The sequence below is a fragment of the Mesoplodon mirus genome (assembly GCF_964341445.2).
Source record: "Mesoplodon mirus genome assembly, chromosome: 1".
NCBI classification, from domain to species: Eukaryota; Metazoa; Chordata; class Mammalia; order Artiodactyla; family Ziphiidae; genus Mesoplodon; species Mesoplodon mirus.
In genome coordinates, this window is record NC_138976.1 from 43,835,898 (window position 1) to 43,861,230 (window position 25,333).

General features: G+C 38.1%; 1 protein-coding gene across 8 annotated transcripts in view; it reads right to left on the reverse strand.

The window, feature by feature from the left end:
- Nucleotides 1-25,333, reverse strand: part of NTRK2 (neurotrophic receptor tyrosine kinase 2) — a gene marked incomplete at both ends in the record, with an annotated part of 393,544 nt that overhangs the window by 272,382 nt on the left and 95,829 nt on the right. For all 8 annotated transcript variants that reach the window (XM_082612254.1, XM_082612253.1, XM_082612252.1 and 5 more), the window contains one exon: nt 15,304-15,403. In XM_082612254.1, the coding sequence (XP_082468380.1) occupies nt 15,304-15,403 (100 nt within the window). The remainder of the gene's footprint in view (nt 1-15,303; nt 15,404-25,333) is intronic.

Consider the following 25,333-nt stretch of genomic DNA (forward strand, 5'->3'; position numbering starts at 1 on the left):
GAAATTAACTAGAGTATAATGACCCAGCCCTTGGAGTGAACTGGGCTGCATAAAAGGAATCAGAGTGAATATAAGAAAAATTATAAGATAACTCAAAGCCTGGGTCCCCCTTTCTGCTCTCAAGTGGCCATGGTCTTGTGAAAACTAACAATCACAGTATCCTGTGTATATAGAACGCTGGGTAATGTTGATGACAAAAAACTCATTTCGGAGTGTGTATTGAATATGTGTATGGTGGGTATATGTATATGAATGTTGGGGATTGGGAACAGGTGGGAATCATGGTCCTGATCTTGAGCCTGATAAGGAATTTTCTCCACACCCTTGTATCATGAACTTCTCACTCCCACCTCCAAGAAATACCCTTTCCCCCAGTCATCTTTTGTTATTAGACTCTAACTCAGTACATTAATACCTCAGTGTCATCCACGTTTAAATTCTTCACAAACACTTTCACAACTTATGCCTCATCCAAGTACCTTCTGTACATTAGCCCTCACTCAGGGAAAAGGCTTCTGAAGGCCTGCAAGTCCCTGTGCATTTCCGTCTCCTCTCTGGTCCCAATTACTGCTCCCCCCACCCCAACCCCACTCTTCTCCAGCCACACTGCCTGCGTGGTTCTTTCAACACACAGAGCTTCCCCCAGCCTCCACCCCTTGCTTGTGTTGTTCCCTCTGCCTAGAATGCTGTTCCCTCAGGTATCAGCGTGCTCACTCCCTCGCTGCCTTGGTCTCTTGGCTCAAATGTCATCTGATCAGACAGGTCTTTTTTTTTTTTTTTTAACATCTTTATTGGAGTATAATTGCTTTATAAAGGTGTGTTAGTTTCTGCTGTATAACAAAGTGAATCAGCTACACGTATACATATATCCCCATATCTCCTCCCTCTTGCGTCTCCCTCCCACCCTCCCTATCCCACCCTTCTAGGTGGTCACAAAGCACTGAGCTGATCTCCCTGTGCTATGCGGCTGCTTCCCATCAGCTATCTATTTTACACAGACAACATTATTCTCAAGGGTGAAAAACTTAAACCATTTCCACTAAGATCAGGAACAAGACAAGCTTGCCCACTCTCACCACTATTATTCAATATAGTTTTGGAAGTTTTAGCCACAGCAATCAGAGAAGAAAAAGAAATAAAAGGAATCCAAATTGGAAAAGAAGAAGTAAAACTGTCACTGTTTGCAGATGACATGATACTATACACAGAGAATCCTAAAGATGCTACCAGAAAACTACTAGAGCTAATCAATGAATTTGGTAAAGTAGCAGGATACAAAATTAATGCACAGAAATCTCTTGCATTCTTATACACTAATGATGAAAAATCTGAAAGAGAAATTAAGGAAACACTCCCATTTACCATTGCAACAAAAAGAATAAAATACCGAGGAATAAACCTACCTAAGGAGACAAGAGACCTGTATGCAGAAAACTATAAGACAATGATGAAAGAAATTAAAGATGATACAAACAGATGGAGAGATATACCATGTTCTTGGATTGGAAGAATCAACATTGTGGAAATGACTATACTACCCAAAACAATCTATAGATTCAATGCAATCCCTATCAAACTACCAAAGGCCATTTTTAACTATTTACAAATAACAAAACTCTCACTATCCTCCTCTTACCTTGTTTCACTTTATTCATAGCATTTGAGATTACCTATAGCTTACCTCTAGATATCTTTCTCTGTTTTTCTGTCTCTCCCCTCAACTAGAGTTTAAGCTCCATGAGGCAGAAACTTTGTTCTGTTCATTATTAAATTTCCAGTGCCTTAGAACAGTCCTACTCAAATAATCATTTTAAAATTGAAATCAGAATTATTTATTTAATATTTTCTTTATTTCATATTTTTTAAGCTTAAGCTTTATCCTAAACAATAATATCGTGAAACCAAGGGTATGATGTGCCAGGTATATTTTTTCTAATAAATACTAAATATAGAACTATCAATATTAAAGGTGTTAGCCCCAAATATCCCTTCAAACCATCTTGTTACCACTGAGGATATACATCCCCAGCTTTGAGAAATACAGTATCATCCAACGGCAACACATACCAGTGGCAACACGTACTAGTGACATCCAATGGCAGTACATAAAAAGCAGCGAATTTGACATGGAAATAAAATTTGATTATTCTTATAATTCTTCTTAGTCTCACAGCATAAAACAGTAAAACTGGAGTCATGAGGCCTGGCTCCCAGCCCTATATCTGCCACAAACCAGCTGTGTAACCTTAGGCAAGTCACTTAAGCTCTCTGGGCCCCAATGTCCTCATCTCTGTAATAAGGACTTGGGATGATTCCTAAACTCACTGGCAGTTCTCACTGTCTTTGACTCTACCAACAACCACAAAGTTGCAGGAGAGAATCCTAAAGCAATTAGGTTTATTATACCTACTTAATGTTTAATCATCATGAAAAGGAAAAATAGAAGAATTCCCACAAAGCTCGATGACTTTGAGAAGCACAAAGTAAATATTTTATAAAATAAAATAATATTTTGGATACAGTAATACTGTGGCCATAAATCTTTTCTGTAACCCCATGACCCTCCTGGTGTAGGCAGCTGGATACCAAACCTCCATGGCCTCAAGAAAGGGTTATCCAGGATCCAGGCAGAACTAAAATTAAGAAGTGGAAATTCTTGGTCAAGACCAGGATGCTCTTTTTTTGTTTTTTCCTTTTTTCTTAAGCAAAAGCTAGTATGTAGAAGGAATGATTGAATTAGAAAAACACCCCTCTGCAACCCTCAGAAATAAAATAATTTTTTCAGGAAAGGATCAGAACTGGGTACTAATCCCATTATGTTCAAGTTTTGGGGAACGAAGATATCTGCTAGATATCAAATTATCATTCTACAAATTACCTACCAACTGCAAAGGGAAACTTGTGTTTACAAAGAAAGGTCACTATTGACATTTTGGGTGGCCACCATTTTTAAAAAGTGGTCAAACTTACAGTAAGTGTATCAAGGTGACATGTGTTTCTAACTGTGGTACACTGTGAAGTGCTCAGCACCTCTGTTATAGTCTTCTTCCCAAAAACATTTCACTGGCATCTAATCAAGCCTTTAGAAGTAAGTTCCAGTTCACAGGAAATATGGGAATAGACGACAAGTTCAAGAATCCCACAAGGAAACTATCAAACACCACCAGAATGAAGGACATTCTACAGAACAACTGATGGGTCTCTTCAAAAAGTTAATGTCCAGAGGGGGAGAAAATGGAGGTAGCAATCCAGACTGAAAAAGGCCAAGGAAAGACAATGGGCAACTGCAGTGTGGTGAACTTTGAGTAGATCTCGGTTTGAAATATAAATAGTTATTAAAGGCAAGTTGAACAACTGGGGAAATTTGAAGCTGGACTAAGTATTATCCGCTATTACAGAGTTGTTTTAACTTTCTCGGGTACAGTGATAATGGTGTTGGCGTTGTGCTTTTAGGAGAAATGTGCCAGAGAGTTTAGGAGTGAAGTGACATAATATGGGCAACTCATAAACAGGCAACAAAATGTTAAACAGAGGTTGAATGCAGGTATTGAGTATACAGATGGAATAGTCTTTCAACTTTCCTCCACGTTGAAAATCTCATAATAAAAAGTTGGAGAAAAAACACAAGATTTGGGCCTCCCTGGTGGCGCAGTGGTTGAGAGTCCGCCTGCCGATGCAGGGGATACGGGTTCGTGCCCCGGTCTGGGAGGATCCCATATGCCGCGGAGCGGCTGGGCCCGTGAGCCATGGCCGCTGGGCCTGCGCATCCGGAGCCTGTGCTCCGCAACGGGAGAGGCCACAACAGTGAGAGGCCCGCATACCGCAAAAAGAAAAAAAGAAAAAAAAAAAAAAAAAAAAACACAAGATTCACATGTATGAAAAAATTATTTGGAAGAAGAAATCAAGAAAAACTGCTTGTCATATTCCTCTGTCCCCATGGGAAGCAGGAAGAGGCAGAGGGGAGATAAATACATTAGAGACAGGAAGGGGGAAGTGTGTAACCTGCCCCCTAGTGAAATATGGGGGCTGGGGAACCAGAGAACCTCTAGTCAAGTTTGGAGATTCAAGAAAAGAGGAACCCCTTTTGGTGGGGGTGGACCTAAAAAGGCAGCCAAGAAGAAAATCTCAAGCCTATAATGGCAGAAATGAGAGACCATTTCTGGTCTCTCTCTCCAGAGAGAGCCCGGGCCAGTCTTCCAGCATTTCCTGTGTCCCCAAAGCTTCATTGACACCCTTACAGATAGGTGTGTGAAAGTGGTGGACCCTGGCTAGGAACACAGGATGTACAGCTGAGAACTACACCAACTGGTAGTCGAGGACAAGTGGGACAACACAGCGGCCACCAACATGGAGAAATGACCACCAGTGGCCACAGAATGTCCCCTTCTGTACAGTGGCACTTCAGCATCCCTAAGCCCACACTCCACCTGAGGAAATGAAAATGAGAGTGACAGAACTGGACCTGATGGGACAAACATGAAACGTTCTGTGATTGCCCATAATTTTTAAGATTACACAGAATGGTAGGAGGTTAGATTTCCACTACATAGTGCAAAAAGGGCAAAAAATAGACATTTAATTCATATATAGAAAAATAAAGTCACATATCTTACAGTCTGTGTCTGAGATAAGTGCCTGCCCCATTCTCCATCCTATCCTAGACATTTTAATATTCCTTCATCCACTGTCATAGCATCACAGGAGAACCAAGATATAGTGTGAGGGATACATTATGCATACAAATATACATCTGAAACGACCTTGCAGTTGTCCACACTCATAGCTACATGGAATATAACACAGAAATTATTTACGGCCTATGGAATGTGTGTGGCTTTTAAATATGAATAAATAAAAATTTATTCAAATAAAATTAAAAAGCCATGCTGTGAAGTCTGACTCAAAAGAGTTGGGAAGTAGATCAGCTGTTGATCTGCTTCTTGAAAAACCCACACCATTCCAGGAAAAGAGAGCTAGGCAGGGCTGCCTCTCTTTTCTGGAGCTGGGATGTCAAAGGTACCCCTGCCAGGGTATATGCTACATGCAAATTAATAGAAAACAGAATTATTGGGAATGTAACTAAATAAGAAATATCTTCTGTTTATAACTGAGAGGCAATATTTTCTTAAGATGACCATAAATTTGAAAATATATCCAGGATTATTTAGCATTGACCATATAGACATAATATTTCATATGTTAATAATAGACAGTGGTTTCACAGTGAAGAAAAAAAAGACTGTATCATTACATGCCATAATAATAAAGGACATCATCAGAAATGCATGGCAGACCCTTTTAGTGAGTGTGTCATTGTTTTGAATGGCTATGTAACAGGATGGTAGACATTAAAGCTCGAGGAGACCCTCAGATGTCTTTTGGTCCCATACTGCTAATTCTGGTCTTTACACAATTTTCTTTTACAGATGATCCAGGAAGTAAGTGCGGGAAAATCTTGGTTGACTCTACTCAAGTCTTGCCGGAACTACTAAAGATGACAACCATGATTGTAAATAGGAATACCACCTCATTCCCAACATTCTCCCCTCCCACTCTACTCCCACCCTGAACTTGAGTCCCCTTCCTTCCTTCCACTGACACAGTTAGGGCTGGGATGACATCTCTGCTTTCAACTCAGGATATTAATCTCTTACTGAAGACTTGGTGAGTTAGAATGGACCACACACTCTCTCTCTCATTCTCTCTCTCTCTCTCTCTCATTCTGTCTGTCCTCAGACCACTAAAGCTCCTAGGTGATCACAGAACAAGCCAACGTAATTCTATTTGTGTTGATGTCTTGATAAAAACAAAGATCTTCCACCACCACTTGCCTGCCAAAAGCCTTGGCTTCTCTGGAAATGCAGCATCTTGGTCTGTGATTATAATAACACAAGTGACAATCAGTTGCATAAGGAAGAATTTATTTTCTCCAGAACGCTCTTTTCATCTTTTTCTTTTTGGAAGTTTTTAACTTTTTATTTTATATACAAAGAGCTAACATTGTTTCTGTGTAAGGTGGATGTCCTGGATGACCCATTCAAGGAAGCTGTAAATACAGTAAGTCCCCTACACACAAACCTTCAAGTTGAGAACTTTCAAAGATGTGAATGTGCGTTCCATCAACATCAGGTGTGAGTGAAACTGCAGCTTGCCCTCCGTCTCCTATTGCTGATGATCCTTCAGCTCTACCATCTCCCACCTCCTCTCCCTCCTCCAGTCAGTAACCCTTCTTGCCTGTTCACTCGATTCCAGCCCCTGTATGCCAGCTGTTGTACTGTACTTTTCAGTTACTGTACGATTAAGAATGTTTTATTTTTTGTTTGTTTGTTTTGTATGTATTATGTGTGTGAAAGTATTATAAACCTATTACAGTTCAGTACTATATAGCTAATTGTGTTTGTTGGGTACCTAGGTTAACTTTGTTGGACTTACGAACAAATTGGACTTACAAACGTGCTCTTGGAAAGGAACTCATTCGTATGCGGGGGACTTACTGTATATCAAAAATTAAAGCCTATTTTTGTTAAATTATTTTAGCATCTGCAATCCCCCCTTGCATAAAGGAAGCACATCAGAACAGAAGGCTCCATGAGCTCATGTTTTTAGACTTAAACTGATGTTATTGAGGGAAGAGGGAGGGGCTCTCTTCCCCATCCCACCGCTGCCTGCTCTTTCTGCCCCTTCCCTACAAAAGTCTACATACCAAATCAATCAACAGATAAAACAGTCTTCATAAACCCCAAAACAATTCAAACAGATGAACTGTTCAAAGGACAATAAAGTTAAGAATTTGCAATTATTCGCACACAGTATCTTTAAGGACTCAAAGGCTTAAAATAGCATATGATTCAGCAACTTTATATTCATAATACATACCCATAAAATATAACACATTAAAATTACAATTTTTTTCTATAGATTCAACGAATAAATCTTAAATATACACTGTATGCATTTGGGACATTTTTCTGCAATTCTGAATCAGTATAAATTCAGACAGGACTCTCCCCATACCCTTTTCCTTAGTGATATATTACTAAAACATAAATCTGAACTATAACTGCCTCAGAGAATTAGTTCAATGAGCCAGGCATGAAACCAAGCACTGATTTAATTCTTATAATCACTTAAGAGATGGGTATTATTGTGTCTACCAGAGAGGAACCTACGATTTACAGAGTTTAAAATTTTGCCTAAAATTATAGTTAGCAAGTGGGAGACACGAGATTTGAACCCAAACTTGTATGATTCATAAGTCTCCAATATTACATTTCTATATACTCGTAGGTTTGAAGACTTAAGAGTTAACAACTTACAAACATGAAGGATGTGCAGTATTCAAACAGGCTGTCTTCTGAATTACCACGTGACCGTTCCACTGATTTAGAGCTAAATTTATTCCCCGAGTCATTCAGTATTCTTGCCCAAAATAAAGTAGGATAAAGTCAGAGCATATGTTACAATTTAAGCCAAGTTATTATCTGTCTTCTTCACAAATTCTGAAAAGCTGGTCCACCAAAATCAGATGCTAGGAATGAGGAGGAAGAAAACCAAAATAGGGAGGGAAGAACGTAAAATTAGGATGCACAGAGATGTGGAAAGACAAAATGGCAGGGAAAAAAATGAAAGGTAGAAAAAGAGAAATGAAGGGTGAAAAGAAGAAGAAAAGTAGCAGACTTTACAGTTTGGGAAGTCTTTTTTAAAGTGCGTGATGATCTGTGTAAGGAGGTCAAAGTGAGTTCACCACAGGATTTATGGAGGAACAAAGAGGGGGTAGCAAGTTCTGACTTTTAAGTACAAAATCTAATTTCTTAAGGGACCCTTTACCTTTTTGTGAAACTAGTAGCGTGGGAAGTCCCTAAACAATACAGCTGCACTTTCTACATTACAGGCAAACCTGGGTTCTCCCATGAATCACACTGGGCTTATGGGATACCCATGTAAGAGAGGGAATTTTAAAAGTTCGAGGTCAGTGTACTCCGAAAGCTAATGGGAAAAACGCTGCTTCCTCTTCTTCCTGTTTTGCCTGATCGAGCCAGTTCCTGAAAGTTCTGGGCCCATTTTCAATATGCTGCAAAGAATATGCATGTTCTGCCCTCATATAGGCATAACCCAAATGGTGACCCTACAAGAAGAGACTTCAGAAAGTAGACCTTCACCTCACGAATATAAGGGTAAAGGTTTATATAACATCTCCAAAGGACAAGAAAAGCACACTTGGGTTAACTCTTCTTTTGATTAATTTCTACTTTGTCAAATTACTCAATAACTCTTTCAACTGAATGTCTTTTATGAAATTTTCAAGGATTTGATCGTTATTGACAAATTTTGCTCTCTATTAAGAGAATGCTAAAATATACTGAAGCCGAGGAGGGCAGTTAAAAAACAAACAAACAAAAAACCCCTATATTCCCTGATACTCTCTTGTGAGAATAAAATAAGAGAACCAACAAAGCCTATTACTTACTTTAAAAAAAAGTTAATCACTAAACTCTTCAAAATTTCTTTTTATTAATGACTTTCTGATTCCAGAAAGTTAAAATAGTACTGTTGGTCTCTCTGAAAATGTCACGCAAATATCTTTATTACATATATCTCTGAAAGAGACAGAGTATTTCACAAGTTAAAAATAAAAAAGAATTTCAAAGAGATTAAAGAGTACGTAAAAAAAACACAAACAATGTAAAACTAGTGAAAAAAATATTAAAATGTATGTTTACAACCTCAGGGAGGGGAAGATTTCCTCAGCAAAATGCAAAACTTAGACAGAAAAGATGGACAGGTTTCCTTCTATTAAAAAAGTAAATCTTCCTGTTTGCCAAAAGACACTATTTTAAAAAGTCAAAAGATTAGAAGAAAATATGAGCAATGTATATAACCAATAAAAGATTAGTACATATATTTATAAAGTAAGTCAACAAATAAAAATAAACATTTCTTCCTATTCTTCACATGACAAAAATGCTTAACCTTATTTGTAATCAGAATAACACTGTAAGTGAATTGGCAAAAATAAAAAAGTTTGATAATATCTGATATGGGTGAAAGCATAAACAAAATGATGCCCTCATCTACTGTTGGTGGGAGTATAAATTGATAAAGCATTCCTGCAAGGTAATCTATCAACATTTAAAATCAACATTTAAAATATACAAACCTTTTCTCTCAGCAATCCATTTCCAAATATCTGTCTTTATGAGTAAGGTATTATTTATAATACTTTTCTAAAAATTTGGTAAAAGTATAAATTTTTTTACATTTCCCAATTCATTAATAATAATAATAGTAATAATAAAATTACAGTAAATATTTGTATATTAATTACTAAATGCCAGTGACTTTCCAAAGTGCTTCACATACATGAACTCTGTTTATCTTATAACAAGCTTCTGAGGTGGGTACAGTTATTGCCCCATTACAGATGGAAATACTGGGGCAAGAGAGGATGAGAAATTTGCTCAAAGTCATATGCTTGTAATGGGTGGAGCCAGGATTCAGACCGAGGTAGCCTGACACCAGAGTACTCAGAAATACTATGGAATAGAATTCAGAAAAGAATTGATTCAGAAAGATCTACAAGGCAGTTACCTTTAAAAAGCAGAACAAGATTGGTATTATAATGTCTTTATGCAAACAAAAATGAATATATTTGATTATCTACATAATGAATGAAGCTATATATCTTATTATTGACATAATATATGTAGTGGGGATGGTTAAAGAAGGTTAAAGAAGGTTATCCCTAGGAGTGGAAATGGTAGTGGGAAAGGAAGATGAAGAGGAACTTCCCCTTTTAGCTCTATGTATTTCTAAAGTGCTTGAAATTTTGAAAAACGAGAACGCATTCATGTGTTACTGTTATAATACTTAAATGTTATTTGTCTTTAAAAAAAATGGTGGGGGGGAAGGATCATATGGAAAACAGTCTGTCCTTATAGAAGTTTCTATAACTGTGTTTCTGGCTTTCAGTCACATTTTTCCCTCTTTTAAAAGTTGATCCAAATATCTGCTAAAGTCAACCTTCTAAATTTTCCAGAATTATTTTCAGCTCATATAAAAGGCTTTAACCTTCAACCTTTTTAGCTTTGGTCCCACTATGTTTATGACTCTTTTTAAAGAACCAAATTTTTGGTTGCTGTTGAAAGACATTTAGAAGATGATTTATATAAGAGGAGAAACTTAAACTGGGGACATTGAATCTGGAGTTAAAACCTGGCTCTGTGTTCTCAGGCAGTGTAGTTTTTTGGTCAATTATGAGTTGGAAATGCCTACTGCTCAATTAGCAGGAATGAAGACATATGAGCGGTTTATGTCAAGGACAGGAGGCTGCAGAGGTAATCTGCAGGCCATCAAACCTGAATAAGAGAAAAGGCTTCCTATTCCAGTTCCTCCTGCGGGACCTCTTCAGGTCACTTTTATATTTACTCCAGAAGGACAAAGGATGCATTGGTACTTAGAGAATAAATATTGTATGTGGACTTCCATCAGGAAACGCAAGTAACAGAAAGCTGATGGTCACAGCTATTCTTCACCAGTGTGATGACTGCCAATCCCCCTCCGCCCTTTTGATTCCCTTATTTTTTTTTTCCAACCCTGTTCACTATCAATGCCATCAGGCGGGGCTCCCAATGTGGATCACTCTCAGAAGACTTGGCAGCCCTTGTGCCCCTAGATGCTTCCATTTCCTCTTTATGTGCACTTCTACATTTTCAACGAAGAAAGGGAGCCAGGAAGCAATGTGAGAACTAAACATAAGACTTGGTTACAACAAAAATGAGAGCATTCAAAGGCCTGATTGCCTGTTCCTTTGGCAATAGAGCTGCTCTGGAAAGGTGCTTGAGACCTACTTCAGTGAAAATTAAAATAAATCACAGGCATTCTTCAAAGAAAAGGGATAAAATTATACATTTACCTACAGGGTATCGATACAGGCATAGATTTAGATAGATGTGTTATATAGTTCATGCACCCATACTAAACACGCATATGAATAATCCCTATACAGATGGCCAAACACTAACAGAGAAGCTTTATTCAGGACTCTGCAATTATGATAACTAGATATTCAACCAAAAGCCAAAAGGATGGTGTTAAGGCACAGAAATGAGCATGGAGAAATGGAATAGGATAAATTCTACCTCTTGACATCTTTATTGAAACAGGGCTGGTAGTCTATTGGACACTCTCAACAAGAGGCTTAAAACATACCAAACGATAATGAAACATAATTTCTAGGTTAACACCAAGATGAGAGCCACCATCTGGCACCTCTGCCAGCCTCAAAGCTGGACAAAGACACATATTATGAGGCCACACATTTGGAGGGAGAGAGGCAGAAATTGAAGAGGCTCATGTGCAAAATGGAAAGTCAAAATGAATCTTCCAAACTTCAACAACAATAACAGTTTAAAACAGTGTGTGAAAACCCACATATCCTAAGACAAAACCTGGACAAAATGGCTTCCTGTCTATGACCATTACTTATCTGGAATAATTTCTTTTAAGTTTAGAAGCTTAGAAAAGCTCCAATATCTCTCTTTAACCATTCATATACAAGTTGCCCTCCAAATATTAACTGTTTTCCAATTAACAACCTAAAGTGGATGGAGTTGAAAACTCTCTGTGATCATTCATTCCATCAATTAATATTTATCAACTGCCAACTTTGGCCTTGGCACTGGGTAAGTAATGATGAACAAGACCCATATGAACTCTGGAGCTCACAGTCTGAACTCTATGTTCTAGATTGCACCATCAGGATTTGGTTATAGTGAACTGACAGAACAGATGAAAAAAAAATCCTATGAAGCTTACAGTCACATAGACCCATCTCCAAAGAACACAGCACAGCTCACTGCTGTATTCTAAGATCTAGGTTTAACTCCCTGATTTGGAATTTAGGGATCACCTTTCCATGGAAAGCAATGCCATCAATGATGTTTGGGTTCTAGGGTTGATCCATAAATCTTGAGTTGCCCTGCATGCAGCTGCAGTGTGATTTTAAGAGATTTCTGGTTTGTGTTACCCTGGGAATCAGTTGAATCAATAGTATTAAACTGTAATCTATAATCCCAACGCTGCTACCATGAATTGAAACAGGGGAGGCTGAAGTGTGCAATGCTGGGGATGCAAAAAGCTGGAAATACCTATGAGTGGGCTGGCTGCCGTCCTTCAGTTTCAATCCATCCCCAGGACAAGGGAATATGCACGGCGGTAGAATCTCCCCAAAGGTGCTTAGGAGGGCAAGAATTACATTTGGAATAGCTCATTTGCACGTCAGCCATTGGCCTCTTACACAGAACCAAGGCACTGGTTCTGGCCAAGGCTATGCACATTTCATACCGTTGTTACTCAGAAATCACAAGTGACATGTTTTCTGGTTATTTCAGGAAGTATAATAGTGTTTTTACACATTCTCCCCTTTTTAAGGTGCATGTTTTTTCAACAGCTCTAATAGCATTTAAAGTACATTAAGTCACATTAATTTGCTTATAGTATAGTTGATTGAAGTATAGTTGATGTTTCAAGTGTACAGCAAAGTGATTCAGTTTTACATCTATATATGTATATATGTGTGTGTGTGTATATATATACACACACAAGAATATATATATATATATATATCTTTTTCAGATTCTTTTCCATTATAGGTTATTACAAGATACTGAATATAGTCCCCTATGTTATACAAGAGGTTCTTTTAACTTACATTAATTGTTAAACACCACTTTTTAGGCAGTTTCATTGCATGAACCTCGTCTTCTCTTCTACATCCCCCAAATTACAGCTCAGCATTTGACCAATAAAACAAGAACCTCAACTCAGGCCCATTTTGTCCAAACCATGGCACAGTTAGACGTGTAGCTAAAAACAGAGAAAAAAGCTATTCTAAACAAGAACCTGAGTCTCTGAGACAAAATTTTAAAAACAATTTTATTTATGTCTAAAAATAAGGGAGTAAAACATATGCTCTAGTAGTTACTGCCTGAAGAAAGTCATTTACTGGATCTGTGACAAGGTTAAGTAAAATCTTTCTTACCAATCATTAACAATACCCTTAGGTTATACCCGGAAAATGTAGGTGCTTCAGCAGTGATCACCCCAAATTATCTAAATAAAATACTTTGTCAGTCTTAGTGACAGAGTCACTATATGAAATACAATCTTCTCTGAAACAAAACATCTGCCTTTTATTCTCCTCTATCACTGCACTACAGAGAGTGAGTTCACATTTACAGATCATTCTTCTGTTGTTTTCTTAACACAAAGTGGGGATGGGGAGTAACTCCCAAATATTGCTCCTAGGGTTCCCAAAGCCTTTCTGAGCTCCCAGTAGGACCTGAACATACCCTTTCTCTGAAGAGCCCACAAGAAGAAAGTTTCCAAGTCAACCCTCAAGACAGGAAAGTGACAGAGCTAGAATCTGGCTCTGTCCAGTAAACACTCTGCCTGGGGACATCCACCCCAAGTACCTCTAAGGAAAGAAAGCATCTGATCAGGATGAGGAGAACAAAATCCCATGGGAGGCGGCTAACACATAGAGAGGAGTAGCCTAGGCCAGACCTGGGCGCCAGCCGAACACGGGGACCCAGAAAAGTCTTCGAAGCCATGGGTGGGTTTGGTTTGAAATGCCTCTCCCACATCTTGTTATGCTTGGAAAGAGACCTGGGAAACCATGTTTATCCCACAGAAAGGTGATTCTCTGAGAATGCTTGGGAAAAAGCAGCATCCCTTGGAAACCATCAGAAATGCCCATTTCCAGGCCCACCGCAGACCTATTAAATCAGAAACACTCAGGGTAGCCCAGAAATCTGTTTTCATAAGCTCTCCAGGAGTTTCCGAGGCAAAGTCAAGTTTGCAAACCACCACCATAGGATTAATTAAAATCACTGTAGTACAGCCCCTCTCCCAAGCCTTATTCATAATTGGAGAATGAGAGGTCTTTCCTCCTTCAAAAGAAATGTCAAGGATCAACAGGCCAAAGAGGGAGTCAGGAGAAGGTTTAGGTGTTTTTTTAAGGCTTAGTTTATCACTGCTCCTCCTCATTCATTTCAGGTTTGGGAATCTTGGTCATGGGCACCAACAAAGGCAGAGGAAAAAGCATCAGAAATGGATCTGATTCACCCCCGAGACCAGCGTACATTGGACAACTTATTGCTACTTAAACATCACTTTCAAGTAAGCAAGTGACATTAATGGTAATTGTAATGAACCGTACAGATCAAGAAAGCCCACCTGACTGTCTCCCCAACACAATTAAGAAAGACACCACTGGGGGCTTCCCTGGTGGCGCAGTGGTTGAGAGTCCGCCTGCCGTTGCAGGGGACACGGGTTCGTGCCCCGATCCCGGAGGATCCCACATGCCGCGGAGCGGCTGGGCCCGCGAGCCATGGCCGCGGAGCCTGTGTGTCCGGAGCCTGTGCTCCGCAACGGGAGAGGCCACGGCAGTGAGAGGCCCGCGTACAGCAAAAAAAAAAAAAAAAAAAAAAAAGAAAGACACCACTAAACCTTCCTCACAGATTTCCCAAGTGAGTGGCTATTTATAAGAGACCACACAGAATTCAACGATAACATATGAGTTAATACATACGCTTAAATTTCAGAGCAAATGCTTTTTAATCACTGAAACTCTTGGCTACTTATATCACAAGAACATTTAAATACGTTTCCCCCGTCCCCCAAAATGAATTTTCAATCCTCTAAAAGAGACCAATGGTCTACTGAGAGGCTACAGAGACCCTAATTTTTAATCGAGCACTAGGAACTTTTCCACTAAAATAAAAAGCCACTCATTCACAAAGCATCAATGTACCTCCAATGGCTGTTCTTATTTTGCTTCCCAACACTTTAAATTTCAAAAGATGAGAATCTGAAAAAGCAGCAGCAACACAAAAAGCACACCATGGAAATTCTAGAAGTCAAATGTACAACAGAAAGGACCTTTCTACACAAAATACATGTGTCCATAACTAGCCTACTGCCACCCAGCCTGGCCTGCCTTTCCTGAAACAAAAGTAAAACTCGGGTACTATTTTTTTATATCATTATTAGGCACTTGAAACTCAAGAAACCAGTTCTGTGCCTTCTGGGATAACTGTCCTCATTGGAAAATGAGTAGTGCTGAATAATCAACATGATTTTGCTCTGTCTTGATTTGTAGTATCATAGCCTTGTTGCTATTTTTTCAGCCTTCACCCCTAGACATCGTAAATCTAGCTGCTTCCTTCTTTAGTGGTAATTAGCATTAGTCACAAGCCAAAAATGATTCCACATAAGAAGTAAAATAAACACAACCCTTCTTACCTTTCATGCCAAACTTGGAGTGTCTTGCCAACTTCAGCAGAAACAGCATTACCAGCAGACAAAATCCTACTACAGATGCGATTACCACCACAGCATAGACCTAGAGAAAGGAAGGGAGGGCAGTTATGATCTTGATAATTAGTTTCTTATATCCAGGTGATGCTGATTTTGATGGAGATGGTTAATATTTATTGAATACTTACTGCCTGCTTTTCTAAGAGCTTTATGGATATCAATTAATCTTTAACAACCCTAGGAAGATTTATGCAGGTCCTATTATTATCCCTATCTCTACAAATGAGAAAAGATAAGTTAAAGCTTATAAAAATAGGTACCCAATTAATATTATACAGATTAACATATACTAATACATCCTATATTATTATATAATGTATAGATAATAGATATTTTATCTCTCCCCATCCATCTATCTACCTATGTACCTACCTACCTACCTATCTGGAGAGAGAAGTGAGAGAGAGAGTATATAAAGCATGAATGACAAAATACTAATAATTTTTGAAGCTGCTGAAAGATACAATGGGGTTCATCTCATGATCTTCTCTACCACTGTACATGTTTGAAAACTGTCCATGACAAAAAAATTTTTTTTAAGTTGACTACTGTTGCTCTTAGAAGTCAGGGTGCCCTAGAGCAGTGAGTAGGTCTGGAAGGGAGCAGGAAGGCACTTGTGGGTGAGCACAGCCTGTGAAAGCTCACGAGGTTGTAGACTTATGACATGTGAACTTTTCTGTATGTATGAGAAAGATCAATACAAAGTGGTTTTTTTAACTTAAAGGTGTAGCTGCAAGTTGTGAATCATACAAGTAGAGAGAGTAGATGCAGATCTTTCTGAATCCTGTCACAGCCCCAAGCTGGGGATCACAGAGGCACAAGTGCATAATGCTAAGTACACACTAACAATTTAGAAACAAAGATCAACACAGGACTATGCATAATCTTCCATTTTTGCTGTTTACCCCAAAGTCCCGCTTCCAAAATAAATTTGTTTCTATAAACCAGGAGTTGGCAAACTCTTCCTGTAAAGGGTCATATAGTAAATATTTTAGGCTCTGGGGGCCTACAGTCTATGTTGCAACTAGACAACTCCCCTGCTGTAGTGTGAAAACAGCCACAGACAATATGCAAACAAATGGGTGTGCCTGTGTTCCAATAAAACTTTATTTACCACAACAGATGAATAGCTGGATTTGGATATAGTTTGCCTAAACTGTCCTAGATGTCCATACTGACTTAAATGTCTAAGTTTCATTTAATCCACATAACAGTCCATACGACATATTATTATTGTCCCCATCTGTGGTAATCATTAGTGTTGTTTCCCAAACATTTCTGTTTTCCCCTATGCTTCTCTTTGTAGGATTCACTTCCTGGCTTCCTTGTGGTGAGATGGGTTCATGTGACTAGTTCTGGACAATGAGTTGAGACCTGTTTCACTGCCAGGAGGAGGATTTCACTGTTTACTGCAAGATCTTAGACTAAAGCAGTGGTTCCCAACCAAGGATAATGTTGCACCCAGGGGACGTTTGGCAATTTGGAGTTGTCACAACTGGGAGAAAGGTGCTATTAGCATCTAGTGGGTCAAGGCCAGGGATGCTGCTAAAGATCCTGCAGTGCCCAGGAGAGCCCCCCACAAAAAAATTTATTCATCAATAATAGTAGTGTTAATAGTGCCAAGGGTAGGGCTTCCCTGGTTGCACAGTGGTTGAGAGTCCACCTGCCGATGCAGGGGACATGGGTTCGTGCCCCGGTCTGGGAAGATCCCACATGCTGCGGAGCAGCTGGGCCCATGAGCCATGGACGCTGAGCCTGCGCATCCAGAGCCTGTGCTCCGCAACGGGAGAGGCCACAACAGTGAGAGGCCCGCGTATCGCAAAAAAAAAAAAAAAAAAAAAAAAAAAATAGTGCCAAGGGTAGTGCTCTCTTTCTCTGTGCCATAATAAATGCTAACTTTTCAAAAGGCAGCTGCCTTGTCAGCCTCACCTTGGAATGAGGATGACGCTGATAGAGCTCCCAGCCAATACGTGTATGAAGCAATAAATAAACGTTTGTTGTCTTAAGCCACTGAAATTTGGGGGTTTTTGTTACTGCAGCATAGCTTATCCTGACTGATATACCCAGCTCATAGTGAGAGGCAGTATCAAGTGGAGATTAAGAATATGGATTGTTCCTGAGTTTGAAATTTAGATTTACCACTTACTAACTACATGGTTTCCAAATTACTTAACCTCTCAGCATCTCATAACCCTCATGTATAAAATAGAAAATATAATAACACTACCTTGCAGGTTGTTATAAATCCTCAATTAGTCAATGCAGATAATGGGCTTGACATAGTGCTTACTATAATAAGTAATTAATTATGTTGGCTATGATGATGATGATAAAACTGAGATTTATAAAATAAATAAATAAATAAGCAGCCCAAGATCACAGCTCTCAAACTTGGGATTGGAATCAAAGTCTGCCCAAGTATAAAATGTGTGATTTACCCACTACATTGCCTCTCCAAAGCATGTGGCTGAGAGTGAAGGCAGGATTATAAAAACATATGTCTAATCCCTCCACAGCACCTTCAGATGGGGTCAGATGGGGACAGCGTTAAATAAGCTACAAAGCACAGAAAAGAGCACATGCCAAACAGTTGGCTAGGATGGAGCAAAGGTGTAATCGTTCTTTCCTCTGGTGCTTCAGCTGTAAGTGGCTGTCCCACAGAATGCTTCTGCAGATGTCTGAGTACAAACTTAACTCTGTCTCTGTGGTCTATATATAAATAGAATGGTAGTGATTCCTAAAAGGCTAGTTATAAATCAACTTGTTCTAACCAAGATCATTTCCCTCAAACTTACCTAATGATTTCGGATGTTTCTTTCTCAATCTTTATTTCTAACTAACATTTGCATGGGAAAGAGATCATATTATTTTAGCTATAAGTTTCTCTACCCTATTATTAAATTCCAAAATTCTACAGATGAAAGAAGAATTCATTAATAAACAAGTTCAAACACTATTTTATAGATAAGGAACCGGGGACAGAGAGACATTTGGAGGACTTGCCCTGAGTCCCAGGATCACTCTGCAGAACCACAGTCTTACACACTTTGGAAAGTACTCAACTGGCATTCAAGAGACCTATGTCCTAATGAACCCAGGATACCTTGCCTTTACCAGCTGTGAGACCTCACAGGTGCTTCACTTCTCCCAGCCTCTGTTTCCTCATTTGTACGTGGCGATAATAATACCTGCCCTGAGTTATCTACTTCATTAAAGAATATTTAAGTCATCTTAGAAAATGGAAAGGTGTTCTTCTCCAGAAAAGCAGCTAATGATCTGCTAACAAATATTTAAACCTATTGAAGCAGTTCTAAATGTAAAGAATCCTTTAATAAACAAAGACTCCTGTGACAATGAGAAGAATCATTTCCTCAAAAACAAATTATTTGATAAATACAGAATTTCATGTACTCTGTGCATGTGTGTTGGGGTGGGGGTGGTCTTCACATGGGAGAAAAGCAGGAGTGAGTTTGTTTGTTTGTTTGGTTGGTTGGTTAGTGAGTTTTTATCTGAGGCTACCTCTCAGCATAGAACAAAGAGCTGCTCTCCTCTGAAAATCCAGCAGGGTTCATGAGGAGCATCTGCTAGACCAGAAAGGTGAATGCTTAAGGCTGTCTTGCAAATGCTCTGAAAACACCTTTGAATTTTGTATCAGCTCCCTGACTCTGAAACTCTTTTTCTAATCTAATGATCTTCCCTGTGATCAGGGACTGTTATGTATCAAATATTTGATCCACACTTAATTTTAAAATTTTCTTAAAATTCTACAAAACATTGCTTTGCATCTCTCATGCAGATTTCTAAGAGCCACAGGTGGAGTCAAAACATACAGACTTTCAATGAAGATTATTTTCACTCATCTTGCCTTCCAATGACGCTACTATAGATAGTTCAAACATCAAGATATGCCAATTGGGGGCCTAAATTTATCATTTGGATTTAAAGGAGAAAACTGAAGTTGGTATATAATTTTTAGTAATTGGAATACATACACATCTGTGGGCTTAACACATGTTCCTTGGATTCCTTACATATGCAAACAACGTTCTCAAACCAAGAAACATTAAGTGGTTTGGTATGAGAGTAAAAACTGAAATGAATGCATAAGGCAGGAATTAGAAAACATTCTGCAGTTGATTTAACACAGCAGTTTTCCTTGTTATTTCAATGCAATGCACATAGTCATCTGTGGAAATGTGTGTGTGTGTGTGCATGTGTGTGGTATGTGTCTCCAAATACTGGATGTGCATATTTTGAGTTGCAGTTAAGTTGTATCTATTTATGAGCCTCCTGGTCCCACTGCATGGCCCTGGTTTAAATATCCATCACATCTCTTTATCATTGCACCAGACACCTAAATCATCATCACCCCACTTCTAATCCCTCTCTTCTGCAACCCATTCTATAGTGTTCATCATTAGTTTAATCACCTCCTAGGTGCCAGGCACTATTCTAAGGACTAGGGATACAGCCATGAAAAACACTGACTGAGTTGCCTATACTAAGAATCTTACTGAAGAATCAGGGAGGGGAAAAAGATATTAAACATGTAAACAAATAAATAATCAAGGTAATTACACACAATAATAACTGCTCAGAAGAAAATGAAACAGGGTAATGGCTGCTGCTGGTCACTCTAGCTAAAGCTATGTGATGACCATTGGGAAGTGCATACCTTCTAGAAGGAACGGCAAATATGAAGGCTGTGAGACAAGAGTAAGCCTGGAGCATGCAAGAGAGTATTTTAAAAAGATAGCTGGTAAACAGTGAAGAGAGTATGGAGATGAAGTCAGAGAGACAGACAAGGTCAAGACATGTAGGGCCCTGTCAACCACCATGATGAGTTAGTTTCTGTAACAAAAGTTTTAATACAATGCATTGGGAAGACTCTGAGAATGATAATAAAAGAGTGGTCACTCAAGGGAGAAGGCTCAAGGGTGGTGTAAGAAGATCCTAAACTCATCTCCTACCATGGACATAGCAAATCTTTCAACTAAATATGAAATAATTCCCTCAGAAAGGGACCTGAAAACTAGAGGAACAAAGCCTCCACTTGTGCCATCACAAGTATAAAATGTGGGAATGGGGAGTAAAAAAGATAATGTTTTGGAATGTGTTCAAATTTAAGTTGCTACCAACTTAAAATAGGCTACTACTTACATAGGATGTTATATGTGAACCTCATAGTAACCACAAGGGAAAAACTTATAGTAAATCCAGGAAAAAAATGATAAGGGAATCTAAACATAACACTAAAGAAAACCACCAAAACACAAGGTAAGAGAGAAAGAGAATAAGAAAGGAACAGAAAAGAACTACAAAGACAGCCATAAAACAACTACCAAAATGACAGCAATACATACTGGTCAATAATTACTTTAAATGTAAATGAACAAAATTCACCAATTAAAAGAGCAACTGAACAGATAAAAAAGCATGGTCTATATGTTGCCTACAAGATACTCACTTCAGAAGAAAGAATACACAAAGACTGAAAATGAAGAGATTGAAAAAGATATTCCAGGCAAATGGAAATGAAAAGAAAGCTGGAATAATAGACAAAACAAACTCAGTAATAAAAGACAAAGGGCATTATATAATGATAAAGGGGTCAATCCAGCAAGAAGATATAACATTTACAAATGTATATGCACCCAACGCAAGAGCACCAAGATACACAGAGCAAATATTAATGTACTTAAAGGGAGAAATTGAGAGTAATGCAATAATAGTAGGGGACTTTAACACCCCACTTACACCAATGGATAGATTATCCAAACAGAAAATTAATAAGGAAACATCAGACTTTGACACATACCAGATGACGTTACTGGACATACACAGAACATTCCACCCAAAAGCAGTAGATATACATTCTTCTCAAGTGCAAATGGAAGATTCTCCAAGATAGATCACATGTTAGGTCACTAAACAAGTCTTAATAAATGCAAGAGGATTAAAATCATATCAAGCATCTTCTCCACTGACAATTGTATGAAACTGGAAATCAATCACAAGAAAAAAATAGGAAAAACTACAAAAAGGTGAAGATTAAGCAACATGCTACTAAACAACCAATGGGTCTTTGAAGAAATAAAAGGAGAAATAAAAAAAAATACATAGGGGCTTCCCTGATGGCGCAGTGGTTGAGGGTCTGCCTGCTAGTGCGGGGGACGCGGGTTCGAGCCCTGGTCTGGGAGGATCCCACATGCCGCGGAGCAACTGGACCCGTGAGCCACAACTGCTGAGCCTGTGCATCTGGAGCCTGTGCTCCGCAACAGGAGAGGCCACAACACTGAGAGGCCTGCACACTGCGATGAAGAGTGGACCCCACTCGCCACAACTAGAGAAAGCCCTCACACAGAAACGAAGACCCAACACAGCCAAAGATAATAAATAAAATGTGACACCTTTATAAAAAAAAAAAAAGAAAAGAAAGAAATAGAAAAAAAAAATACATAGCAATGAATAAAAACAGAAATACAGCATACCAAAATCTTTGGAATGCAGCAAAAGTGGTTATGAGAGGGAAGTTCATAGCAATACAGGCCAACTTCAAGACACTAGAAAAATCCCAAATAAGCAGTCTAACTTTACACCTAAAGGAACTAGAAAAAGAATAACAAATGAAGCCCATTATTAGTACAAGGAAGGAAATAATAAAAATCAGAGCAGAAAAAAATAAAGACTGAAAAGTAGAAAAGATCAATAAAACTAAGAGCTGGTTCTTTAAAAAAATAAACAAAATCAATAGAACTTTAGCTAGACTAATAAAAAAGAGAGAGGGCTCATATATAAAATCAGAAATGAAAGAGGAGAAATAACAATGACACCATAGAAAAACAAAGGATCATAAGAGATTATCATAAACAATTATTTGCCCAAAAATTGGACAACCTAGAACAAATGGATAAACTCCTAGAAACACAATTTTCCAAGACTGAATTATGAAGAAAAAGAAAATCTGAATAGACAAATTACTAGTAAGGGAATTGAAACCGCAATAAAAATTCTCTCAACAAACAAAAGCCCAGGAAAAAAGGGCTTCAATGGCAAATTCTACAAAACATTCCAAGAATATTTAAGACCTATCCTTCTCAAATTCTTCCAGAAAATTGAAGAGGAAGGAAGCCTTCCAGTCACATTCTACAAAGCTAGCATTTTCCTGATACCAAAACCAGACAAGGACACCACAAAAAAAGAGGGAATTACCAGCTAATATTCCTGATGAACACAGATGCAAAAATCCTCAATGAATATTAGCAAAACATATCCAATAATGCATTAAAAAGATCATACACCACAATGAAATATAATTTATTCCAGAGATTCAAGGATGGTTCAATATCTGCAAATCAATCAATGTGATACATAACATTAACAAAATGAAGGGTAAACAATCACATGATCACCTCAATAAATGAAGAAAAAGCACGTGACAAAATTCAACATCCAATTATGATAACAACTCAACAAAGTGGGTACAGAGGGAACATACTTCAACATAATAAAGGCCATATATGACAAACCCACAGCTAACATCATACTCAGTGGTGAAAAGCAGAAAGCTTTTCCTCTAAGATCAGGATGAAGACAAGGATGCCCACTGTTGCCACTTTCAGTCAACATAGGGTTGGAAGTCCTAGTCATAGAAATTAAGCAAGAAAAAGAAGTAAAAGGCATCCAAATCAGAAAGGAGGAACTAAAACTGTCATGATTTTCAGATGACATGATAAAATGTACGGTACACTAATAATGATCTATCAGAAAGAAAAATTAAGAAAATAATCCCATTTATAATTGCACCAAAAGAATAAAATACCTAGGAATAAATTTAACCAAAAGTGAAAGACCAACACATTGAAAACTATTAGACCCTGATGAAAGAAATTGAAAAAGACACAAATAAGTGGAAAGATATTCCATATTCATGAACTGGAATAATTAATATTGTTAAAATGTCCATAGTATCCAAAGTAATATACAGATTCAGTGTAATCCCTATCAAAATTCCAATAGCATATCTCATAGACCTAGGACAAATAATCCTAAAATTTGAATAGTACCACTAAAGAACCCGAATAGCCAAAACTATCATGAGAAAGAAGAACAAAGCTGGAGGTATCTCACTCCTTGATTTCAAACTGTACTACAAAACTATAATAATCAAAACAATATAGTACTGGCACAAAAACAGACACACAGATCAAGAGAACAGCAGTGAGAACCCAGAAATAAACCCATATGTATATGGACAATTAATTTACAACAAAGGAGCAAAGAACATACAATGGAAAAGGGATAGTCTCTTCAATAAATGGTGCAGGGAAAACTGGACAGCCATATGCAAAAGAATGAAACTAGACCACTATCTCATGCTACACACAAAAATTAACTCAAAATGGATTAAAGATTTGAATGTAAGACCTGAAACCATAAAATTCTTAGAGGAAAACAGGCAGTAACCTCATTGACATTAGTTTTAACAATGTTTTTGTGGATCTGAATCCAAAGGCAAGGGAAACAAAAGCAAAAATAAACAAATGGTACTACATCAAACTAAAAAGCTCTGCACAGTGACGGAAACCATTATCAAAATAAAAATTCAACCTCCTGAGTGGAAGAAGATATTTGCAAATCACATATCTGATAAGGGGTTAAGATCCAAAATATATAAAGAACTCATACAACTCAACAATAGAAAAACAAACAACCAGATTAAAAATGTGCAGGAGATCTGAATAGACATTTTTCCAAAGACATACAGATGGCCAATAAGCACATGAAAAGATGTTCAACATCACTAATTATTAGGGAAATGCAAATCAGAACCGCAATGAGATATCACCTCACACCTGTTAGTATGGCTATTATTGAAAAGCAAGAAATAACAAACGTTGTCAAGGATGCTGAGAAAAGGGAATCCTCATACACTATTGGTGCAGCTGTAAATTAGTGCAGTCACTATGTAAAACAGTATGGAGATTCCTGAAAAACTTAAAAATAGAACTACCACATGACCCAGCTATTCCACTTCTGGCTATTTATACAAGAACATGAAAACACTAATTCAAAAGGATATATGCACCTGTATGTTCAATGCAGCACTATTTACAATAGCCAAGATGTGGTAATAACCTAAGTGTCCATCAATAGACAAATGGATAAAGAAGATGTGGTATATATACACAATGGAATATTACTCAGCCATTAAAAACAGTGAAATCCTGCCATTTGTGACAACGTAGATGGACCTTGAAGGTATTATGTTAACTGAAATAAGTCATACAGAGAAAGACAAATACCATATGATCTCACTCATTTGTAGAATCAAAAAACAAAAACAAAAAAAAAACAAGCAAACAAAGAAAACAAAATAGAAACAGCTCATAGATACAGAGATCAGATTAGTGGTTACCAGAAAGGAAGGGAGCTGGGGGTGGGCAAAATGGATAAATGAGGTCAACTGTTTGGTGATGGATACTAACTAGACTTGTGGGGATGATCACTTTGTAGTATATTCAGATGTTGGATCACAAGGTAGTACAGATGAAACTTATAAAATAAAAAACTTATTAAAAAAAGTCACTCGGGCTGCTATATGGAGAAAGGCCAGAAGATCACAAGAGTGGGAGGGGGGACAAGGTAGGAGGCTGTGGCAGTCATCCAGGAACAAGCAATTGTGGCAAACTTTCTCGGCAAAGGGCCAGATGGTAAATATTTCCAGCATTGCAGGCCATACAGACTTTGCTGCAACTACTCCACATGCCTCTGTAGCACAAAAGGAGCCACAGATGATATGTAAATAGGCATGACTGTGTTCCAATAAAACTTTATTTATGGACACTGACATGTGAATTTCATAAAATTTTCATTTGTCACAAAATGTCACCCTTCTTTTGATTTTTTTTTCAAACCACTTAAAAATGTAAGAACTATTCTTAGCCTGCAGACT